This window comes from Scophthalmus maximus, chromosome 8 (genome assembly GCF_022379125.1).
Source record: "Scophthalmus maximus strain ysfricsl-2021 chromosome 8, ASM2237912v1, whole genome shotgun sequence".
NCBI classification, from domain to species: Eukaryota; Metazoa; Chordata; class Actinopteri; order Pleuronectiformes; family Scophthalmidae; genus Scophthalmus; species Scophthalmus maximus.
In genome coordinates this window covers 15,367,851-15,385,657 of record NC_061522.1, presented here as the reverse complement: position 1 = coordinate 15,385,657, position 17,807 = coordinate 15,367,851, and the positions used below count along the sequence as shown (strand labels likewise).

The window sequence follows — 17,807 nt, the reverse complement described above, 5'->3', positions numbered from 1 at the left end:
CTCTGGTCAATAATCAAGAGCAGCCATAAGCATGAAAACACGTTAAGTGTGGAGAAGAACTGCTCGAGTGCTGTGTGTCAGTGTCATCGTGTGTGTGTGTGTGTGTGTGTGTGTGTGTGTGTGTGTGTGTGAGAGAGAGAGTGAGATTCAGAAACAGTAACAGAGCTGAAACCAAAACTTACACTGGTCCTGCAGTGCGTCTTTCACAGAGCTGATCCGATGATGATGATGATGATGATGATGATGATGACTCCACTTCATATCATTCTAACCATCAGCTAAGCAACATTTTGAAAAGCTATCAGATTTATCACAGATATTTCAACGGATGGAAGTGTCTGGTGAGGTCCCTGAGTGAAACAGAGTTTTTTTAATTGATGAAAACAGGCTACAGTTGGGATTACTGTAGTTCTTTTATGCAAGGAAACAAAAATAAGTGGTAACAACTGTCAACTTCGGCTCAGCAGCATAAGTGTCTGGATTTCCTCTGGATGTATGTCTTACACCTCATGGTACCTCCTGCCACAAGTGTGGAACAGCCAGTCCAAAGTGTGTGTGTGTGTGTGTGTGTGTGTGTGTGTGTGTGTGTGTGTGTGTGTGAGGGGGGGGGGGGGGGGCAGCAAAGTCAGTACTGGACCCCGGTCAGTGGTGAAACTGAGACAAAGAAGTGCAGAAATGGAAGGAAGACTCACCTCCTCCACCGTGAGGGGCATGCATATCCTGTACTCCTTCAGCAACATCTTCCCCCTGTGCGCGTCTCCGGTGTGTGCTCACAGTCAGTGTTCCCTCTGCCGCCCGACGGGATGCGTGTAGGACCTGGAGACGTGTCAGCGCATGCGGGACGAGGATGGCGATCCCGGGCTGTGACCGATACGCGCCGACCGACGGCTGAGCAGTTTCATCGGACCCGGAGCGGACGAGCGACGCGGCGGAGCGGACGCGGGCGCAGGAGTGAGCTAGGTTCGGGATTGTCCCCTCCTCCTAGCTCGCCGACCAGTCAAGTCGCACGCACGTAGCGCGGAACGGGACCGGAAGACGCAGGATTCCTGGCTTCAAAATAAAGGCCACAATTGTTGTCCCTGTTAACTGTTGTTACCCTGCCACCTGTGTGTGTGTGTGTGTGTGTGTGTGTGTGTGTGTGTGTGTGTGTGTGTGTGTGTGTGTGTGTGTGTGTGTGTGTGTGTGTGTGTGTGTGTGTGAGAGAGCAACAGCGGGGCAAGAGCTGCACACAGCCCTACAATGTAGCAACAGCGCAAAACACTGAGTTAGGGACCTTGTGGTGTTGCGTAAAAACCTTTCGTATGGTGAGTAACTATATAGGCCACAAGGCACTGCCCCATTCGATGATTCAACTTCAACTCATCCATCTGCTGCAGTCTTTATAATATATATTTAGAAACAAAACCTAGAAAATATGTCTGTGGGGTTCATTGTTTCACCTCATGCCGTCAGTATCAGTATCACCTTTCTGGGGCCAAGGAATCCCCAGGTACCCTCGGATGTCTTAGGTGTTTTTGTTGATTCTATTGGTTCCAAAAATTCTTTGGAAAATGTCCCCACTGAAGTAGAATATCAATTAAGTCAAAGGCCCAACAGAAAATAATTGACGTGAGGCCTCCTATCGGATTAAACCACACAGTTGTACTGAATCGTGTACTAGTTCATTGAATCAAAGAGGCTTTTAGATGGTCAATTTGCTGTAATGAGCGGATCAATCTTGTTAGACTCTGATAAGGTATCCACTACATCCCATTTTAATCAGATCTAGTCTACATAATCAAATCTATCTTAATGCGGTTCACATAAATGTAATCCTAATGCTAGTCTTATTGGGATATATTTTAGAGTTTAATTATCCGTATCCAAAGGACGTGACCTGCGTCGTCGAATGCCTGCTGCCTCATTTCATTTAGTTTACTATTCGTGTATTATTTATTAAAGTGCGTTGCCAGTACCCCAATGTAATCACTGACGGACTGTTTCCCACATTCTTCATTAGCAAGTGTTTGCTGCGGCACTTTATTTTGAAAAATATTTGACAGGATGTGACATCGCCTCATGCGGTTCGGCCGCTCACGAGTTCGCTCGGGTTGCCGCTTGAAGTAAACGTCCCGATCGCTTAAAAAGAAATGAGATTTGCGGCGTCCCTTCTGTTACATAATCAAGTCTTCAGGCCCTCGCCCTCAAAGTTTCCGGGAGGGAGCGAGTCATCGGGTCAGGGGAGAAGGACGGTCTCTCTCGCTCTGCTTGTTGCGGTTCTTTTTTCTTCTTCTCCTTCTTGTACTTCCTCCGCTTGTGAAAGCAGTTTGCAGAGGAATCGGAGAATTGAAGCGGTTCTCTGCAGCCACAGCCCCCCCCCCCCCCCCCCCCCCCCCCCCCCAGCCCCCCGGCCCGTCCTCCCTCAGCCCGCTGAAACACGAGGCTGCAGCCTCATCGGCCCACTCAGCCACAGCACAGGAAACATCACTTCTCCGCTGCAGCCACCTCTCATCTGTCTCACATCTCTCTCACACTCACGGTCGTTGCTATTTGGGCTGTGGCACGTTGCTTTTTGACTCTTTCTTCTGCCATTGGACTTGAAATCAAACCGTTATGATGTTAAAGTCAGTTTTGAATAAGGTGTTTTTTGGTTGGTGTTCTCATAATCCACCTCTATAATGAGTGAGCAGAATCACCACAGAATCCCCCCCCCCAAGTGTTGGGACAGTGTCACAGGATGTGAACAGTGAAATGTGTCTGACACAAGAAGCGACGGTCACAGAAACTCAGCTCAGTAATTTCACACACTGAAGAAATTAAGCTGACTAGTTCGGGCCTGGCTACTGCTTCACCGAGGAGGTCAATAAGTCTATAAGCAGATATTCATGATACTCAAAATAAGAGTTGAAAACTCATGCTTGTGGTTTTACACTTCAATTGTGTAGTTATTCTGTCAGTAAGCTGCTAATGGGCTGTTTGTCATTCGGTGAACATGAAATGGACATAATCTCCATGCAGTATACAATGGAACATGTCATCTTCTGACATTGTTCAGAGTAAATGTTCCCATCTCTCATTCCCTTTGCTGTTATCAGGTCCAGGTTTGACAGCACTTTTCAGCAGCTGTCTACACACCGTAGGACTTGGGACAAGGGCTCGTGTCAGCGATGCTGATATTACTGTCCAAGCATGAAAGCATGTACTTGCCTGCTCGGCTTGACACTTCAAAGTGCAGTGACAACGACAACAGTCTTCCTCAATTAGCCACACTTATTCCTTTTCAATCCTGACAAAAAAATAATGTAAAAAACATTTTTTGACCCAACTCAGCAAAACTCACACTAATATTTATGTGATGAAGGCGCCAACAAACAATATTTTCCCTTGTCAGCAAGCATTTTTGCGCCTCCACCCAGAAATACAATATATTCATGTCAGACCAGGAAAAAACTCTAAAATAGACTTTAGAATTTAAAGTCGCCGTAAGTCAGAGACACCGTCTCCAAAAAGAAATATTCATAAAGCATGTACGGATAAAAATATGCAACACAAGTGAACAATCTTTGCAGAGTCTGGCAGATTTGTGTAGTTGTGTAACCTTCCTACTGCCAGAGAAGGGACACAAGACTGAATGACTAACAAATATGATTTGTGTCGATATCAGTTCGACATGAGATCAAAGGTAGCTGTCCTGAATGTGTCTTTAACAGAAAATATGCCATCATGCATTTAAAATACACATAGAAAAGCTCTGATTGATTCGTCCAGTTAGCAGCACATCAGAGTTGTATTAAAGTTTTCCTCTGTGTGTGTGTGTGTGTGTGTGTGTTCTTGTAAATGGCCTAACATTGTGTAGCAGCAAATTAGATGAGCATTATGAATTAAATGTGTCTAATTTCCAATTAAAGAATTTACATAATAGGTTACGCTGCAGAAAACTATGCCCACTGCTACAGTAATATACCAAGTGCTACATATTGTAATGTGCAAGCATTAAGGTGCTGCCAAAAAAAAAGACATGAGGATAGTTGGGTGTGTATAATTAAACAAATTTCATAGTTTTTTCCCCTAATGCTTAAAGAAATAGCTTTGAAAAAAAACACCAGGTGTCTATTTTAAACAAAAAATCCTGACCATTACCGCCCATGGTGCAGCCTTTCATGTGAGTGGTGTCTTTGAAGCGACTAGCCATGATCTAATGATGACTTAACTATTTCAATGAGGTCTGTGTTGATTAGAAAGGAGATTAGAGCCTGACGTTATCTGGACTGCTGTGTGACGTCAATAATACCACCGAAATAGCCACATTGGCCAACCCCTATCCCAATTTTTGTCAGTCACAAAGGTGAAACATTGGCAGAGGAAGCACCTCGGATTTTCACTTCAGTGTGAGCTGTGTCTGTCTACATCAGCTGAGTTTTCAACATTTCACATGGAGGCTTTGCCCTGTTATTGTCAACAGTGGCATTGAGAAAGATAATACTGTATCGCTCATGGTTAATATGATGGTGATAATGGCTTTTTGAGGCTTGGCCACCAGCTGACATTTTTACGTCTGTACAATCAGACTTGTTGTTCCGTGTTTGATCTTCCTCTGAGTGGATCTGAGTCATGTTTATCAGTTTATCAGGCTTTCAAGGTCTATGCTGAGCCTGCACTGGGATCCAACTGATTTCAGCTCAGGGCTTAAAGGGGGTTTCTGTGCCACAAGCAGCAAAATCACGGACCCACATTAGCTTTATTTATGGGGGCACTGGAGCCTTTCAGGGCAATGAACTGTGTGAAGACAGGAATGCACAATGGCGACATTAAAGGGACACCTACTGGTGGACTAAAGTCATTGCAGTCTGTGCTCATTCATGTGTTTTTTTCCATTCACAAAGAGCTTCATTCATTGCTCTCCTCATTTTATTGACGATTACACTTTCAATTTCTTCTTTTTGTGCTAGCACTGTCATGCTGCTCTTTCCTTTTATCTAAAAGCTGTCAGTCTTTTCTTTGTGTTTGCATTCCAGTGCATTCTTCCCTTCCTTTTGTTGAAACGTTTCCGTCAAAGAGAATGGTGTCCCCCAGATTTTCTGGAGAAAATAAAATAAAAAACCACCTAACAGACGGATTAATTGAGTGAATCAACCAATCAGTCAGCATTAGCTCACACAATGACAGTCCAAGTAATGCAAGCTTATCCCTTATATATGGACATTATATTTCCCTCCTCGAGGTCAAAGACAATCATATACTGGCCTGTTGTAGTCTATGTGTCCACATCACCTAATAGCAATTCTAATTCTCATTCTGTTCATCTACCTTTGTTCTTCTAGAACTACATATAGGAAAACCTACTGGTTGAAAGTTTAAATCCTTTGATATATGAACATTGTTCTACCTCCTATACCTTAGAATAGCCTCCTTAATCTTGTCTGCAAAATCCCTAGAGCTCTTTTCCAAATAGTTATTTAGTTGAAAGATTTTGAAGTTTGACCCCCAGAGCTATACCTAATTTTTGTGATTCTAAACCTCATGCTTATTTTTCACTGGATTGAGTGGAGGCTAATGCAACATTTGTTCATATAAATAGTTGTTTCTCAATTAGTTATAGTAATTTAATGAATGAAAATAAATAAAATTTTGACCTTAACAAACATTCTTTAATTTTTGGTAATGAATATCTCTGACTGCCAAAGTTTCTATTTTGTATGTCTGTTCTATCACATCTAGAAGTTACATGGCCCTGCATGAAAAACGAGTACCACCTACCTTCCCAAATAAACTATATATTTGGGGCTTTTTTCCTCAATTATCATCATTATTTAATTCCATTTTTGAAATAGCTACATTTTCATTCCAACACTGCCTGTATAATTGCATTCAGAGTTTTGTTATAATATCTACTTGTATGTAGATATTTGTACTATGTACTATTGTACATACTATTGTACTTCAAGATTTTCTACCTACGACACCTATTTGTCCTAGCAGTCCCTCATATATTAAATAATAAACGGGTTTTTTTGTGGTCCTCACCATGGGTCCTCACTTGGTCCTTCAGGCGCCTGGGACAGCTGTTTGGTTCTCTCCTCTGATTGGTCAGCCAGCCCGTTCTGTTCATTTGACAAGCAAAATAGTGCTCGGCTAAGTTTGGTCGTCAGTCAAGAAAATCTCTGTATATTATCTTCGCGCGCACACAGCAAACATGTCCGAGGAGCGAGCTGAACGATCCGATGGCAAGATCGTGAAAATGGAGGTCGATTACAGCTCGACTGTAGACCAGCGTCTCCCGGAGTGCGAGAAAATGGCTAAAGTAAGTGGAGAGTGAAGGAGGCCAGCGCCGGCTGAGTCATGGTGCACCAGGACCACCGTGTTAGCATCCAAGCTAACACACACTTTCTTTTGCGCCACCCGGAAACCTCATTTAACCAATGTATTGAGTGAAAAAAGACTCAGCACCTGATCATCCTCTTTACTTTCCACACGTTTGTGTTACGCGTTCACTCCCGCATACTCGTTTGTTTTGGTCGCTAACGTGTTAGCAATCGTAGCAGTCTTGTCGTTGGCAGCATTGCTAACTTGCTAGCCACGCGAAGTGCCTTTAATATTGTGAAGACGGAAGATAACATGTATTATTTGTGTGAAGATTGAATGTGACTGACGCGGAGTTTGTGTCTTTTACCTCTGCAGGAGGGCAAACTACAGGAGGCCATTGAGAGCTTGTTGTCGCTGGAGAAGCAAACCAGAACAGTAAGTCAATGTATTCATGTGGGTCTGTCTGTTGGCTGTAAAAATGTGTGTACTTTTCCTTTATTTGGATGTGGAAGTTCAGTCCCAAATGAGCATACCCTAAATTTATTGAACAGTTATGATCTGGAATTATTTGTCAGCCTGTTCCAATACATAACATATTGCAAAACAGGCCGTAGCCACATATTCTAATCAAACAAGTCCAATTCCGAGCAGGTCTTCACCTGCGACATCTTCTTGAACTGAGCTAAAACAGTATAACTGACTGTAAATTAGAAAAGTCAGTCAGATAACTGTAACAGATTACAATAATTAACGTAGATGTGAAAAGATTGATCCAAAGCATGGTAGAAAACAGGTCCCCTGGAACCTGGCAGCAAGGATTGTTAAATAGTTTCCTTGCTAAAATTAAATTTGGTGGATCCCCAGCATCAACATTGTAGAAGAAAAGACCATTGTACTCAGTTGTGTTAGTGGTAAAAAGTAATAAATGTAATATTTGTGTATTTTAGTTGTCCGTTTCCTTATCTGCCCTCTACTCTTGCTCAGGCATCAGACATGCTGTCCACCTCCAGAATTCTCGTGGCTGTGGTTCAGATGTGTTATGAAGCCAAGGACTGGGATGCCCTGAATGAAAACATCATGTTGCTCACCAAAAGGAGGAGTCAGCTCAAACAAGTCAGATAATTCTTTTCCCAAAATTACAGGACTTCTAACAAACATGATTTACTGCATTTAGCTCTTTTGTTTTGTCATCATCAACATCTAATTTATGTCGTGCTCTGTCTCACCAGGCTGTTGCCAAAATGGTACAAGAATGTTACAAGTATGTGGATGCAGTGACGGATCAGACCATCAAGCTAAGACTCATCGACACACTTCGCACTGTGACTGCTGGCAAGGTTTGGAACGTGGTTGTTTGGGTTGAAACTGAGCTGTAATTTAGAGAGAAAAAATACATTTGAAAATTCATATCTGTCCAATTATGTACTGCATGTCACTTTGAGAGAGATGATGCAGATCAGGTGCACTAAACCTGTTTTTTTTATCTTTGTTTTTCTGAGACACTTGCTGCTTTTCTTACATATCCATCAACAAAGACAATGATTAAAATTTTGCACAGTTTGTGAGAGTTTACGCCACAGGTATATTGAGGGAAGAGTATAGTGAAGAAAAGGTGAGCATTCTACTCAACACACAAGTCCCCTCCTCCTCGCTAATACACCAAGCATGTCCTCCTCACAGATCTATGTGGAGATTGAACGTGCCAGGCTGACCAAGACCTTGGCCACCATCAAGGAGCAGAGTGGAGAAGTGAAAGAAGCTGCTTCCATTCTTCAGGAATTGCAGGTAAGAGACTGACATAATTTCCTGCCTTTTTAAAATGAAGACAAATCTGTATAGTAGTTGCAACAAGGTTTACAAGAGTTCTTTGGGGGGAAATAGATGCCTGCTGACGGAGTGCTTTTTCCCCTTGGTCAGGTGGAGACATATGGCTCCATGGAGAAAAAGGAGAAGGTGGAGTTTATCTTGGAACAGATGAGGCTTTGCATTGCTGTCAAGGATTACATCCGCACACAGATCATCAGCAAGAAAATTAACACCAAGTTCTTCCAAGAGGAGGGCTCTGAGGTAAGAAAGAGGCCAAGAGTTGGGGCGTTAGTAATGAAATAATGCAGCATTCCTTCGCATTGACTTGACAACCATTTGAAAAGCATTTGGTGACTTTTCATTTTTACAAAAGGGTTTTGGAAGCACTTTTTGTCCTTTGTTGAACTAAGCTGAATAGGTCTGTGTTGCTGAATGCTAATCCTTTCCTTTTGCTCCCTGGGACATTTTAGGAGTTGAAGCTCAAGTATTACAACCTGATGATTCAGGTGGACCTGCACGAGGGCTCCTATCTGTCTATCTGCAAACACTACCGAGCCATTTATGACACTCCCTGCATCTTGGAGGACAGCAGCAAGTGGCAACAGGTACATGGGCTTTCTCTGTGTGCAGAACACAGTTACAATAAATGATTATGGTGCCATATTTTTCTGCTTGTTTACATGGCTGCAGATGAAACGTTATGTTTGGAATTAGACCAACTCACAAATAACAATCAAAACATCCGTATATCTGTTCAAAAATGTTGCCTGTTGAGTGTTAAAAGAAAACCCATTGATCAATACATTTGTGTTTTAGGCCCTGAAGAGTGTGGTGCTGTACGTGATTCTGTCCCCTTACGATAACGAGCAGTCAGACCTTGTGCACAGAATCAGTGCAGACAAGAAACTGGAGGAAATCCCCAAATACAAGTAAGTCATAAGACTTTGTACTTTTTTACTTCACCTCATGTTCAGATATAGTGTGATTTGGGCCTAATTTCTTCAATAGACAACATTTACTGACTTTACTAAGACAAACATCTTGAAAAAATAGTGGCCATCTCAATTGACAATTGATTGCACACACTGAGATAATAGCCAGTCTGTTGTCTGAAGATTTAAATTCTGACCACCAAATTGATTATGTTTGTTTGTTTTCCTCTCAGGGAAATTGACCGTAGCGATTCCCACAAATGGGGATATCATGTGCACACACCCTCTGTAGTGAGTTGTGAACACCAGGGAATTTTCACCATTATTCTTCTTCCTTTATTCCCAGAGACCTCCTGAAGCAGTTTACCACTATGGAACTGATGCGCTGGGCTTCCCTGGTGGAGGATTATGGGAAGGAGTTGAGAGAGGGCTCACCTGACAGCCCCGCCACCGACATCTTCTCCTATTCGGAGGAGGCGGAGAAAAGGTGGAAGGACCTGAAGAACAGAGTGGTGGAGCATGTAAGTCACAGTCTAAATTATTGTCTTTTATCAAGGTGTCTACTGTATCCTCTCTCCAGTGTGATAGAGAATTCTCTGAAAAGTTGTTTTTTTTTTTTCTCCTGTTGGTTTGGTTGTGACCTGAAATCTCCTTGGCTCTAACAGTGAATATTAATGCTCATATTCTGTTGCAGATATGTATACTCATAATATTTTCCCTTTCCCTCCAGAACATCAGAATAATGGCCAAATATTACACCAGAATCACAATGAAGAGGATGGCTGGACTACTGGACCTCTCCATTGATGTAAGCAACAGTTTAAATAAATAGCTCTCGCAAACTGATGCTTCCACTAACAGCACAGAAAAACTAATGTGCTGTTGGAACATAGTTATTTAGTCTGTGTTGTTTTTTGTTTTTTTTACAATTCACATGTGCAATGTTATTCTCAATTATGTGTTTGGCAATTGCCCTCTTTACATGCACGAATCGCAAACGTATGGACGATTGTTTAATCCCAACTTCTTCCAGTCTGTATTCCAAAGTGTCATTAGGGCAAGACACTTAACCCGAAATTGCCCCTGGCGGCTGTGCAAGCAGTGTATGAATGATATGTGATGGAAAAAGATGTAGAAGCGCTGTATGTGAGCGCCTTTTATAAAATACAGTCCTTTTACGATATGCTACCAATATGACTTGAAGAGTTGATTTTTGAAACAAAGTTTCCCGATTTGGAGATATTAACATGATGTCTGTCTGCTCAAATATTTTCCCAGGAATCTGAGGAGTTCCTCTCCAGCCTAGTTGTGAACAAGACAATCTATGCCAAAGTCGACCGGCTGGCTGGTATCATCAACTTTCAGAGGACAAAAGACCCCAACGACCTGCTCAACGACTGGTCGCACAAACTCAACTCTCTCATGTCTCTGGTCAACAAGACCACCCATCTCATTGCCAAGGAGGAGATGATCCACAACCTGCAGTGAAACAGGAATAATGTTATTTTTTTGTTTTGGTCCATATTTGTTGTTTTTCCTTCTATGTATTTGAATATACAAAATATTAGCGGACTTTGAATGCAGCATTATTACAGCGTCTTGTAATTGGAGAAACAAATTCTGAAGCACACACAGTTCCCTAACTCTGTTCATTTTTTACTGTCTGGTAAAACATTGACAATAAACCAATGAGCACCTCCCCTCTTTCCATTCTTTTGTGATGCTTAGCAAAGACTGCATCTTCAAATTATTGTTTATTACTGTATGAAAACATGGTGAAAAAATCTTTTAAAATGTACACTCAACAATGTTAACAATAAACTCATGTTTAATTAACCATTACAGTATTACAATTGTTTTGTTGTAAACCTATCTGCAACACATTTAGTATATTCTGTAAAAAAGACTAGTAACAAATGAAGAAAAGCATGCACTTTGGTATTTGTCCTAACTGGATTTCAACACCTTGGAAGGTAAGACAGCGGCACCATTATCAAAACACCACGAGGGATTATTTTTTTGGAAGAATGGCAGTCTTTTCTCCAATAGAGTTTCACAGACCAGTAAAATGTATATCAAGGAAGCACTAAAGCTGTTCTGACGGCTCAGGGTGGAAGAGGAAGTGATACGGTGATTGGGCCCAGGCAGGAAATTACATCACTACTTTGTCCTTTCAAATCATCATTCTCATGAAAATAGATGTCATCACAAAAAGCTGACTCATATATTCCCTATTTTCAAATGTAAATGTATTTGTAGCAAACAGTCTGTCAAATACAACATTGTCCTCTCAGTTTGGAGCAGGACTAGACAAAGATGATTAAGATATATAACAAGATTTTTATTTGATGATAAGTGTGTTTATAGCTGCCGCAGCACACCACTAGACTCGGATAACTGTATGGTTTATTCTGTGATTCCGGGTGTAATTGCTCAGTAATAATAACTTATCTTTGCCCACTTGCTGAATTTGTTTCACTGGCTCTCATGGCCTTCAGTGGGTGGTGTAAGGGTCTGATGTCAGACACACTGTAAGATCTTCTCAACTATAACACTGCGACAAACCAATTTAACTGCGCTAACTTGCTATTTTCACTCTTCATACACAATAAAGATGCTCAGCTACTCCTGTTTCATTCACTGTATACATTTCAGCCATCATTAATGTTATTCAATTGCGACGTCAAAATGTCTGCATTTAAAAGAGATATATTGTGCGCACAGTTTAACCTTGCATACCTTGTTTTAACATTCATTCTTTGCTACACATTGGTTTAGGCATTTCAGATTTTTTTCTTCACTATTTTAGTAAGTTATTATTAGATTTTATTTTTATTTCGGCAAATCATTCTTACCTCTGTCATTTCCCACTCTCCCAGTCAGCTAATAAGGTGTGCTGCTTTTTTACTGTTCCCTATGAAAACGCATGGACCTTTTGGAATGAGGCCTCAGCACTCGACTGGTCCTATACCAGAAACTCTCCAGCTGTGTACAGGGACCAACTCATTCTACGGATGGCATCCCACATAGAGTCTAGGTTCAGCCCGATCAAGGTTAGATGAATGAAATTTCCCGAACAGAACCAGGTAAATCAGTCTTTTGCTTTCATGCACCACATGCTCGGGATGAGCTTCAAGAAATTCTAAACCTGGAATCGTCACCCTTTCGTGGCCAGTTTAAACATATTTTTTTAAATCAGTTTTAACAGAACAATGTCATTACTCAGAATGTGTGCTTTTTATATTCCATAATTCATTTTTGCAGTTGATTCCCATATGTGTATGTGTCTATTCTGTGCTTTAGTCCGTTTGCTGTGTTTTTTGTTCCTTCTTGTTTTAATATATGAAACTTATTTTTATTTCATTGCAGCCCATATTGGCAGAGGAGATTCTACATCGATTGGACCTTCCTGGATAAATAAAGGATACATAAATCACATCATATCATTCTATTTGGTTCTTCAACAAGGTTTGACCACAGGTTATATGCTATTGTCCAAACCACATGACTGTTTTTCTCTTTTTTTTTTCTTTCAAAAATCTAAAGTGGCTTTTGTGCAAAATGTGTGTTCAGTGCAAAATGCCACAACTGTGTTTTTTTGACGCCTTTCACACGAACACGTTAATGACAAAAAAATATTCTACAGAAGACGACATTGTTATTGTCCCAGCTGTAGAATGTGGGTATTTCCAACCAACCATAGACAGAAAGACGCGCGCGCACGCGCACGCACGCACGCGGACCTCGCAACCTTCAGATCAGCACATCCCACTATGCTTTGCGATGGTCTGACAAGTGGATCCAAGATGGCGTAGAAAGTAAAGCTAGGTAAGTGTTGACTTCCCATTTCCAGCCCTTCCAGTTGCCCTTTCCACCGCAGAGCCACTGACACGAGCGCCCTTCGCGAGTCATTGGGACGCCGGCGAGCGCGTCGGGTCCACGCACGGCTAGCAGCGCGATGCCACATCCACGATATGCGCCCAAACACCGTGGCAAAATCGCAGGCCCGAGCCCGTTTTGTTTCGGCGAAAAACCTAGCTAGCCCGCTAGCTAGCTCGTTAGCTAGCTCGCTAGCGCTCTCAGCCCAGCCAGCTATGCGTGTTGTGAGCGCAGCTCGGTGCCAAGAAAGGCCGCGTTCGGGCTAACGGGCTAACGGGCTAACTTTGAGCCGTGCACACCCAGGTCAGCGTGGCGACACCGTCCCCCCGCAGCGGCGAGTCAAGCGACACCGAGGGGGACGGGAGGGGGACGGGAGGGGGGTTTCTTCTTCTTTTTCTCCGGGGCTTTGTGGCGCCGCCGTCATCGCTCCGACTCGCGCCAGTCACGATAAGTTTACCAGACCAAACAACAGCTACAACTACGAGCCGAAAGAGGAAACCAGGCGGTCCCCCGACGTCTGCGCTCAGTGGCGTATGCTCCTTTGACATCTGCCCATTGGGCTCGGGACAAATCCCGATTTTAATTTTTTTTTTTTAATTTTAGAACCGTGTTTTTGTTTTGTTCCCCCCCCCGAACACATCGCTGCCAACTGCACCGTCGAGCCGAGTCGCGTCCTGTCTACTCTCGCCGAGCTGCAGGCGAGGGAGGCTGTGGTCACTGCAGCCGGAGCCCCGCGACTGGACCCGCACGCACGAGCCCGGCGTCCGCCCACCGTGTCCCGCCAAACTATTCGCTGCTGTCCCCGTGGAAGCGGCGGACCTGCCAACACCGGCGTTAGGTAACGGCGACTCCTGCAGACACCTCCACCGCCCTGGCTCCACAGAGACTGGATGCTGTCTGCACATCAGTTCGCTTTGGTCTGTGAGAATATTCTCCATTTCTCTGCCAGAGACCTGGGGGCTTGAACCCCAAGTTACAGCCGACCCTCACGTCACACGTACAGTAGATCTGCTGACTGGATCATGATGACTTCACCTTGTCCCTTAAAGTTGTGAAAATTGAAACACCGGTGTCTTCGTTGGCCATATGACAACAATGTCGCGGGGTTAGATGAATGCATGCACCTGAACTTTTATGAACACGGACATGACCGTGTTCATAAAAAGATATGTATGTTGTGTTTAAATGGGTGCTGCAACATTATTTACCCTGTCTGGCCACTTCTGGCAGTGCACCATTCAAAAGGATACATTGACCTATAGCCTTCTTTTAAGATATTGTATTTTCTTTCTGAATATTGTTTTGTTTCTGAATTTTTAGAGGAAGTGAAATCAGCAACATTTCTTTTTATTCCCTTGTGGAAAATATGACATGATGGAGAACAACAGAGCTGCAACATTTTGTCCAACATATGTACATGGAATCCCAAAGTGTTGCCTGCTCGGGTCATGCACCATTGTCAGTTTGTTCACAGTCTGCTCAAACCTATGTAGTTTCTGTCTGAGGAAATGGAAGATGGTTGTGCTGTATTGACCATTATAGGGTATTAGTGGGAAAATACAAATGATACACTGTGTTGTTTTTGTTAATTCTGAGTGGGATCAAAGCAGTTACATGTGATGGGTGCTATATTTCCAGACTAACTTCAGGTTGAGTCTGTCATTTGTACATCATCTGAAGAATCTGTCTGTATGTTATGGTCCTAAGAGGCAGACTAAGAGGCTGTGCCAGTTGCGCCGGAGCCGCTGTTATACAAGCAGTGTTGCCTGTTGCTGGGAACTCAAAAATGAGCTGTCTGAAACACTTATTTAAAGATTGATACGCTATTTATTACAAAATCAAGCCTTGTGTCTCCTTGCATAGATACAAATGCCCAATGAATGTTCTTTTCACGATAAGACCGTAATGAGGCAGCATATTTGTGATAAAAGTGCTGTCTCTGCCACCCTGAGATAAGCTGTCATGACAATGGTGAAAGCACAGAGGTGGAAATGGGACCAAAAGTTACTCGGCTGTGGGCCAAGGTTGAGCATATGGGGCGCTGGTGTTCCCCAGCAGGTCACCGTGTACCTTCCGTATCCTGATTTGTCTGAAGGAGGGCACGCTGCTTCTGGTAATCCCAGACTGAGGTTTAGATTATCATGCCGTTGCCCTGCTGCTTTTTTGTTGTTTGGTAAGACATGAAGTAAATCTGGCTAGAGCCAAAGAGACTAGGGGATGGGAATTATACAGGTAATTCAATCCTGCATCAACTGTAGGTTAACGCTTTTTGAAGCTCATCATTTCAGCTTTTTGGTTAGAAAATATGATCTGGCCATGCTTCGTAATCCTGCTTGGCTTTGGTATGTAATGGTGAATGCAGGTGTTTGCAGTAAATTTTGAATAAAAGATGATTATGGTTTGGTGGGCTACATTTCTCTTCTCACCTATTGAAGGCCATTCCAGGAGTTGACCTGTTGAAGATGCTACTTATTTAACACTTTGGGACTTACTTTATTTCAATATGATTTGATTGCTGTGGTGTGGTCATTTATAATATTAGATTTTAACTTCAGAATATATATTTGGTTCTTTCTTGTACTTGTGGTTGTTGGATACCAAGACCGAGATATATTGCACCACATTCCTTGAAGTCTCTGAATGGTGGGGCTGAAAAAAAAACCACTCACACAATTCAGAGTCAAGAGGATGCCAAAGGATGCCTTGAGCCTTAACAAGTTCTGTTCTGGCTTTTGACTGCAGCATTTCAATGTAGATCTAGTATTAACACAAGCTGCTGAGTTAACTTGCATTTATACTTTTGCCTGCATTGTCAGATGCATAAAACTTTGCGTTTTTAAGATGAACGCATTAAGAAATAATACCGCTGATGAAAAGCAATACCTTTGTGTCGACTGTACATATTAAATATAAAGCTTGAATTCATCAGGTGTCACGCATTGTTTTGAGCTATTTAAAATAATTTGTGTCTAGTGTTTCCCATAATAACCTAATTTGGCCCGCCATAGATCGAAAATGAACGGAAAAAAATTGTCACACTCACAGTAACATAAAAGATCTCTAGCTCTGTATTTGCGCTGTTGCTTCATTGTAGAGCTGTGCACAGCTCATCGATTCGCTCAGCCCCTCTTTTCCCTGCTGTCCCTCTCTCACACACACAAACACATTGACAACGAACCCGTCTGTCATAGTCAGACTGGCCATTAGAAGCACCGGGAGAAATCACACCATATCAGAGGGCCTGTGGACCGTCAACAAAACCCATGAAGTTTTTACCATCTCAGAAATCTGTCAGAGATCGGATCTAACATTGATGGAGTCCGCTTTAGCTGTGCACATTCCCATGGCAGGCATGCAGCCCTCAGCTGGCACACGGCAGGCGGAACTTGGCACAACAACGGCCCTCTCTGTGTACCTGTCATTTGGGGGTACATGAGAGTGTACTGCGTGTTCTGTGGTGGCAAATCTTTCACACTGGCAGGTACCACCACAGATAGACCCCGCTTGTCTGGTAAACGCTGATATACCGGTCTCATCATTGCACGGGGGTTGATGCATTATTTTGTTCACCATTGCTTCTAGGGATGGGTAATAAAACAATAACGATAATAATGGCAAAATAACTTTTCCATGAAAGAAATATAAGACACGATAGAACTAATTCCATCCATGTTTTGACAGTCAACACGAACAGCCAACGATAATATGAATAGCACCGTGCCGAACCAATCATGTGGCTGGAATAGAGTTACAACCATGTCAAGTTAGATTGACGCCGGCAGAAGCTCACCTGTTAATGTTTGGACTTCTGCCGTCGTGGACATCACTACGTCAGGAGTGGGAGCGAGATAAAAGAGAATATTACGACAGGAAATGTTAACTCTAGCGACAGCGTTACCGAAGAAGACGTCATGACAGACACAGGCCAAGGCTCAAAAGACAAGGACATTGTTTAAAAGATGGGTCAGAGGAATAAGGTGATTTCTTAGATATTTTGGATATATTGTTATACGTATATGTTATACAGCAGCAGTTGTATAATGTTCTACAGTACATTTGTCATGTTCAACTTCTTACAGAAAATAAATAATATTTAAACCAAAATGAACTTTAGTTTAAATATTACGATATCTTCACATCTTACAACCTTTAAGCTTGATGGAAATAGTGATTTATTTATATTGTGATGTATATCGATATCGATCAATATGAAAGAAATTATCGTTATAGATTTTTTTTCCCTATCGCCTGGGCCTACGTGCATCTAATATATGGAGGATGTAACAGAGCCCAAAGCAGATGCTCAAAGTCCTGAAAAAGATAGAAACTACTGGTGTACTGAGCCACAGACCTCAAACTGGTCGGCCAAGGACAACAACATCAGTTGATAACGGAAACACTTTGAAAGCTGTAAAGAATAGCCCCAAAACAACAGTCAGTGACATCAACACTAACCTCAGGGGGCGAGGGTATCACAATCCAATGTTTTAAGAAGACTTTGAGGGCAAGAATATAGAGGCCACTCATCATCAGACCAACTTAACCTCTACCAAAGTACCAAAGGCGGTGGTGTCATGGCTGCTTATGGAACGCGCTCTCTAATATCTGGTGAGGATATAACTCATAATGGCAACATAACAAAGGACTTCAACAGGAAGGAAAAGGTGAAAGGTTTTAGACTGGCCAAGTCAATCACCAGATCATAACCCAATGGAACAGCATTTCATCTCCTCAACAGGAGACTGAAGAGAATAACCCTCTGAAACAAACGAGAACGGAAAGAGGCTCCGTTAAAAGGCTGGAAAAGCATCACAAATGAAGAAAGCTGCATTTTGGTGATATCAGTTCATCTCAGGCTTGATGCAATTATTGCAAGTAAGGGCTATGCATCCAAATATAAAATGTCTT

At 42.5% G+C, this 17,807-nt stretch overlaps 3 protein-coding genes across 7 annotated transcripts in view; 2 read left to right on the top strand and 1 right to left on the bottom strand.

Annotated features, from left to right (window-relative positions):
• The window catches only part of LOC118312365 (cytoplasmic phosphatidylinositol transfer protein 1), a 60,015-nt gene extending 59,017 nt beyond the window's left edge, over positions 1-998 (bottom strand). For 2 of the 3 annotated variants that reach the window (XM_035636892.2, XM_035636894.2), the window contains exon 1: positions 693-997. In XM_035636892.2, the coding sequence (XP_035492785.1) occupies positions 693-740 (48 nt within the window). In that variant the 5' untranslated portion in view covers positions 741-997. Of the gene's footprint in view, positions 1-692 lie in introns of all 3 variants that reach the window. The other variant, XM_035636895.2, reaches the window with a different exon arrangement.
• Positions 999-6,062: 5,064 nt separating this feature from the next.
• psmd12 (proteasome 26S subunit, non-ATPase 12) lies at positions 6,063-10,720 on the top strand. The gene is made up of 11 exons (XM_035638063.2): positions 6,063-6,280; positions 6,658-6,717; positions 7,267-7,395; positions 7,512-7,619; positions 7,963-8,067; positions 8,200-8,349; positions 8,559-8,693; positions 8,905-9,017; positions 9,367-9,541; positions 9,751-9,828; positions 10,299-10,720. The coding sequence occupies exons 1-11, from the start codon at positions 6,173-6,175 to the stop codon at positions 10,506-10,508; spliced, it is 1,371 nt and encodes a 456-aa protein (XP_035493956.1). The 5' UTR covers positions 6,063-6,172; the 3' UTR covers positions 10,509-10,720.
• A 2,015-nt stretch (positions 10,721-12,735) lies between these two features.
• Positions 12,736-17,807, top strand: part of helz (helicase with zinc finger) — a 48,640-nt gene continuing 43,568 nt past the window's right edge. For 2 of the 3 annotated variants that reach the window (XM_047333759.1, XM_047333756.1), the window contains exon 1: positions 12,784-12,848. The gene's annotated coding sequence lies outside the window, so the exon portion shown is untranslated. Of the gene's footprint in view, positions 12,849-17,807 lie in introns of all 3 variants that reach the window. The other variant, XM_047333757.1, reaches the window with a different exon arrangement.

Excerpts from the sequence above, each read along its gene's own strand:
- psmd12 (XM_035638063.2), top strand. The coding sequence starts at position 6,173 with ATGTCCGAGGAGCGAGCTGAACGATCCGATGGCAAGATCGTGAAAATG. Across the intron at positions 6,281-6,657 it reads AGTGCGAGAAAATGGCTAAA|GAGGGCAAACTACAGGAGGC; the intron begins GTAAGTGGAGAG and ends TTACCTCTGCAG. Across the intron at positions 9,018-9,366 it reads GAGGAAATCCCCAAATACAA|AGACCTCCTGAAGCAGTTTA; the intron begins GTAAGTCATAAG and ends CTTTATTCCCAG.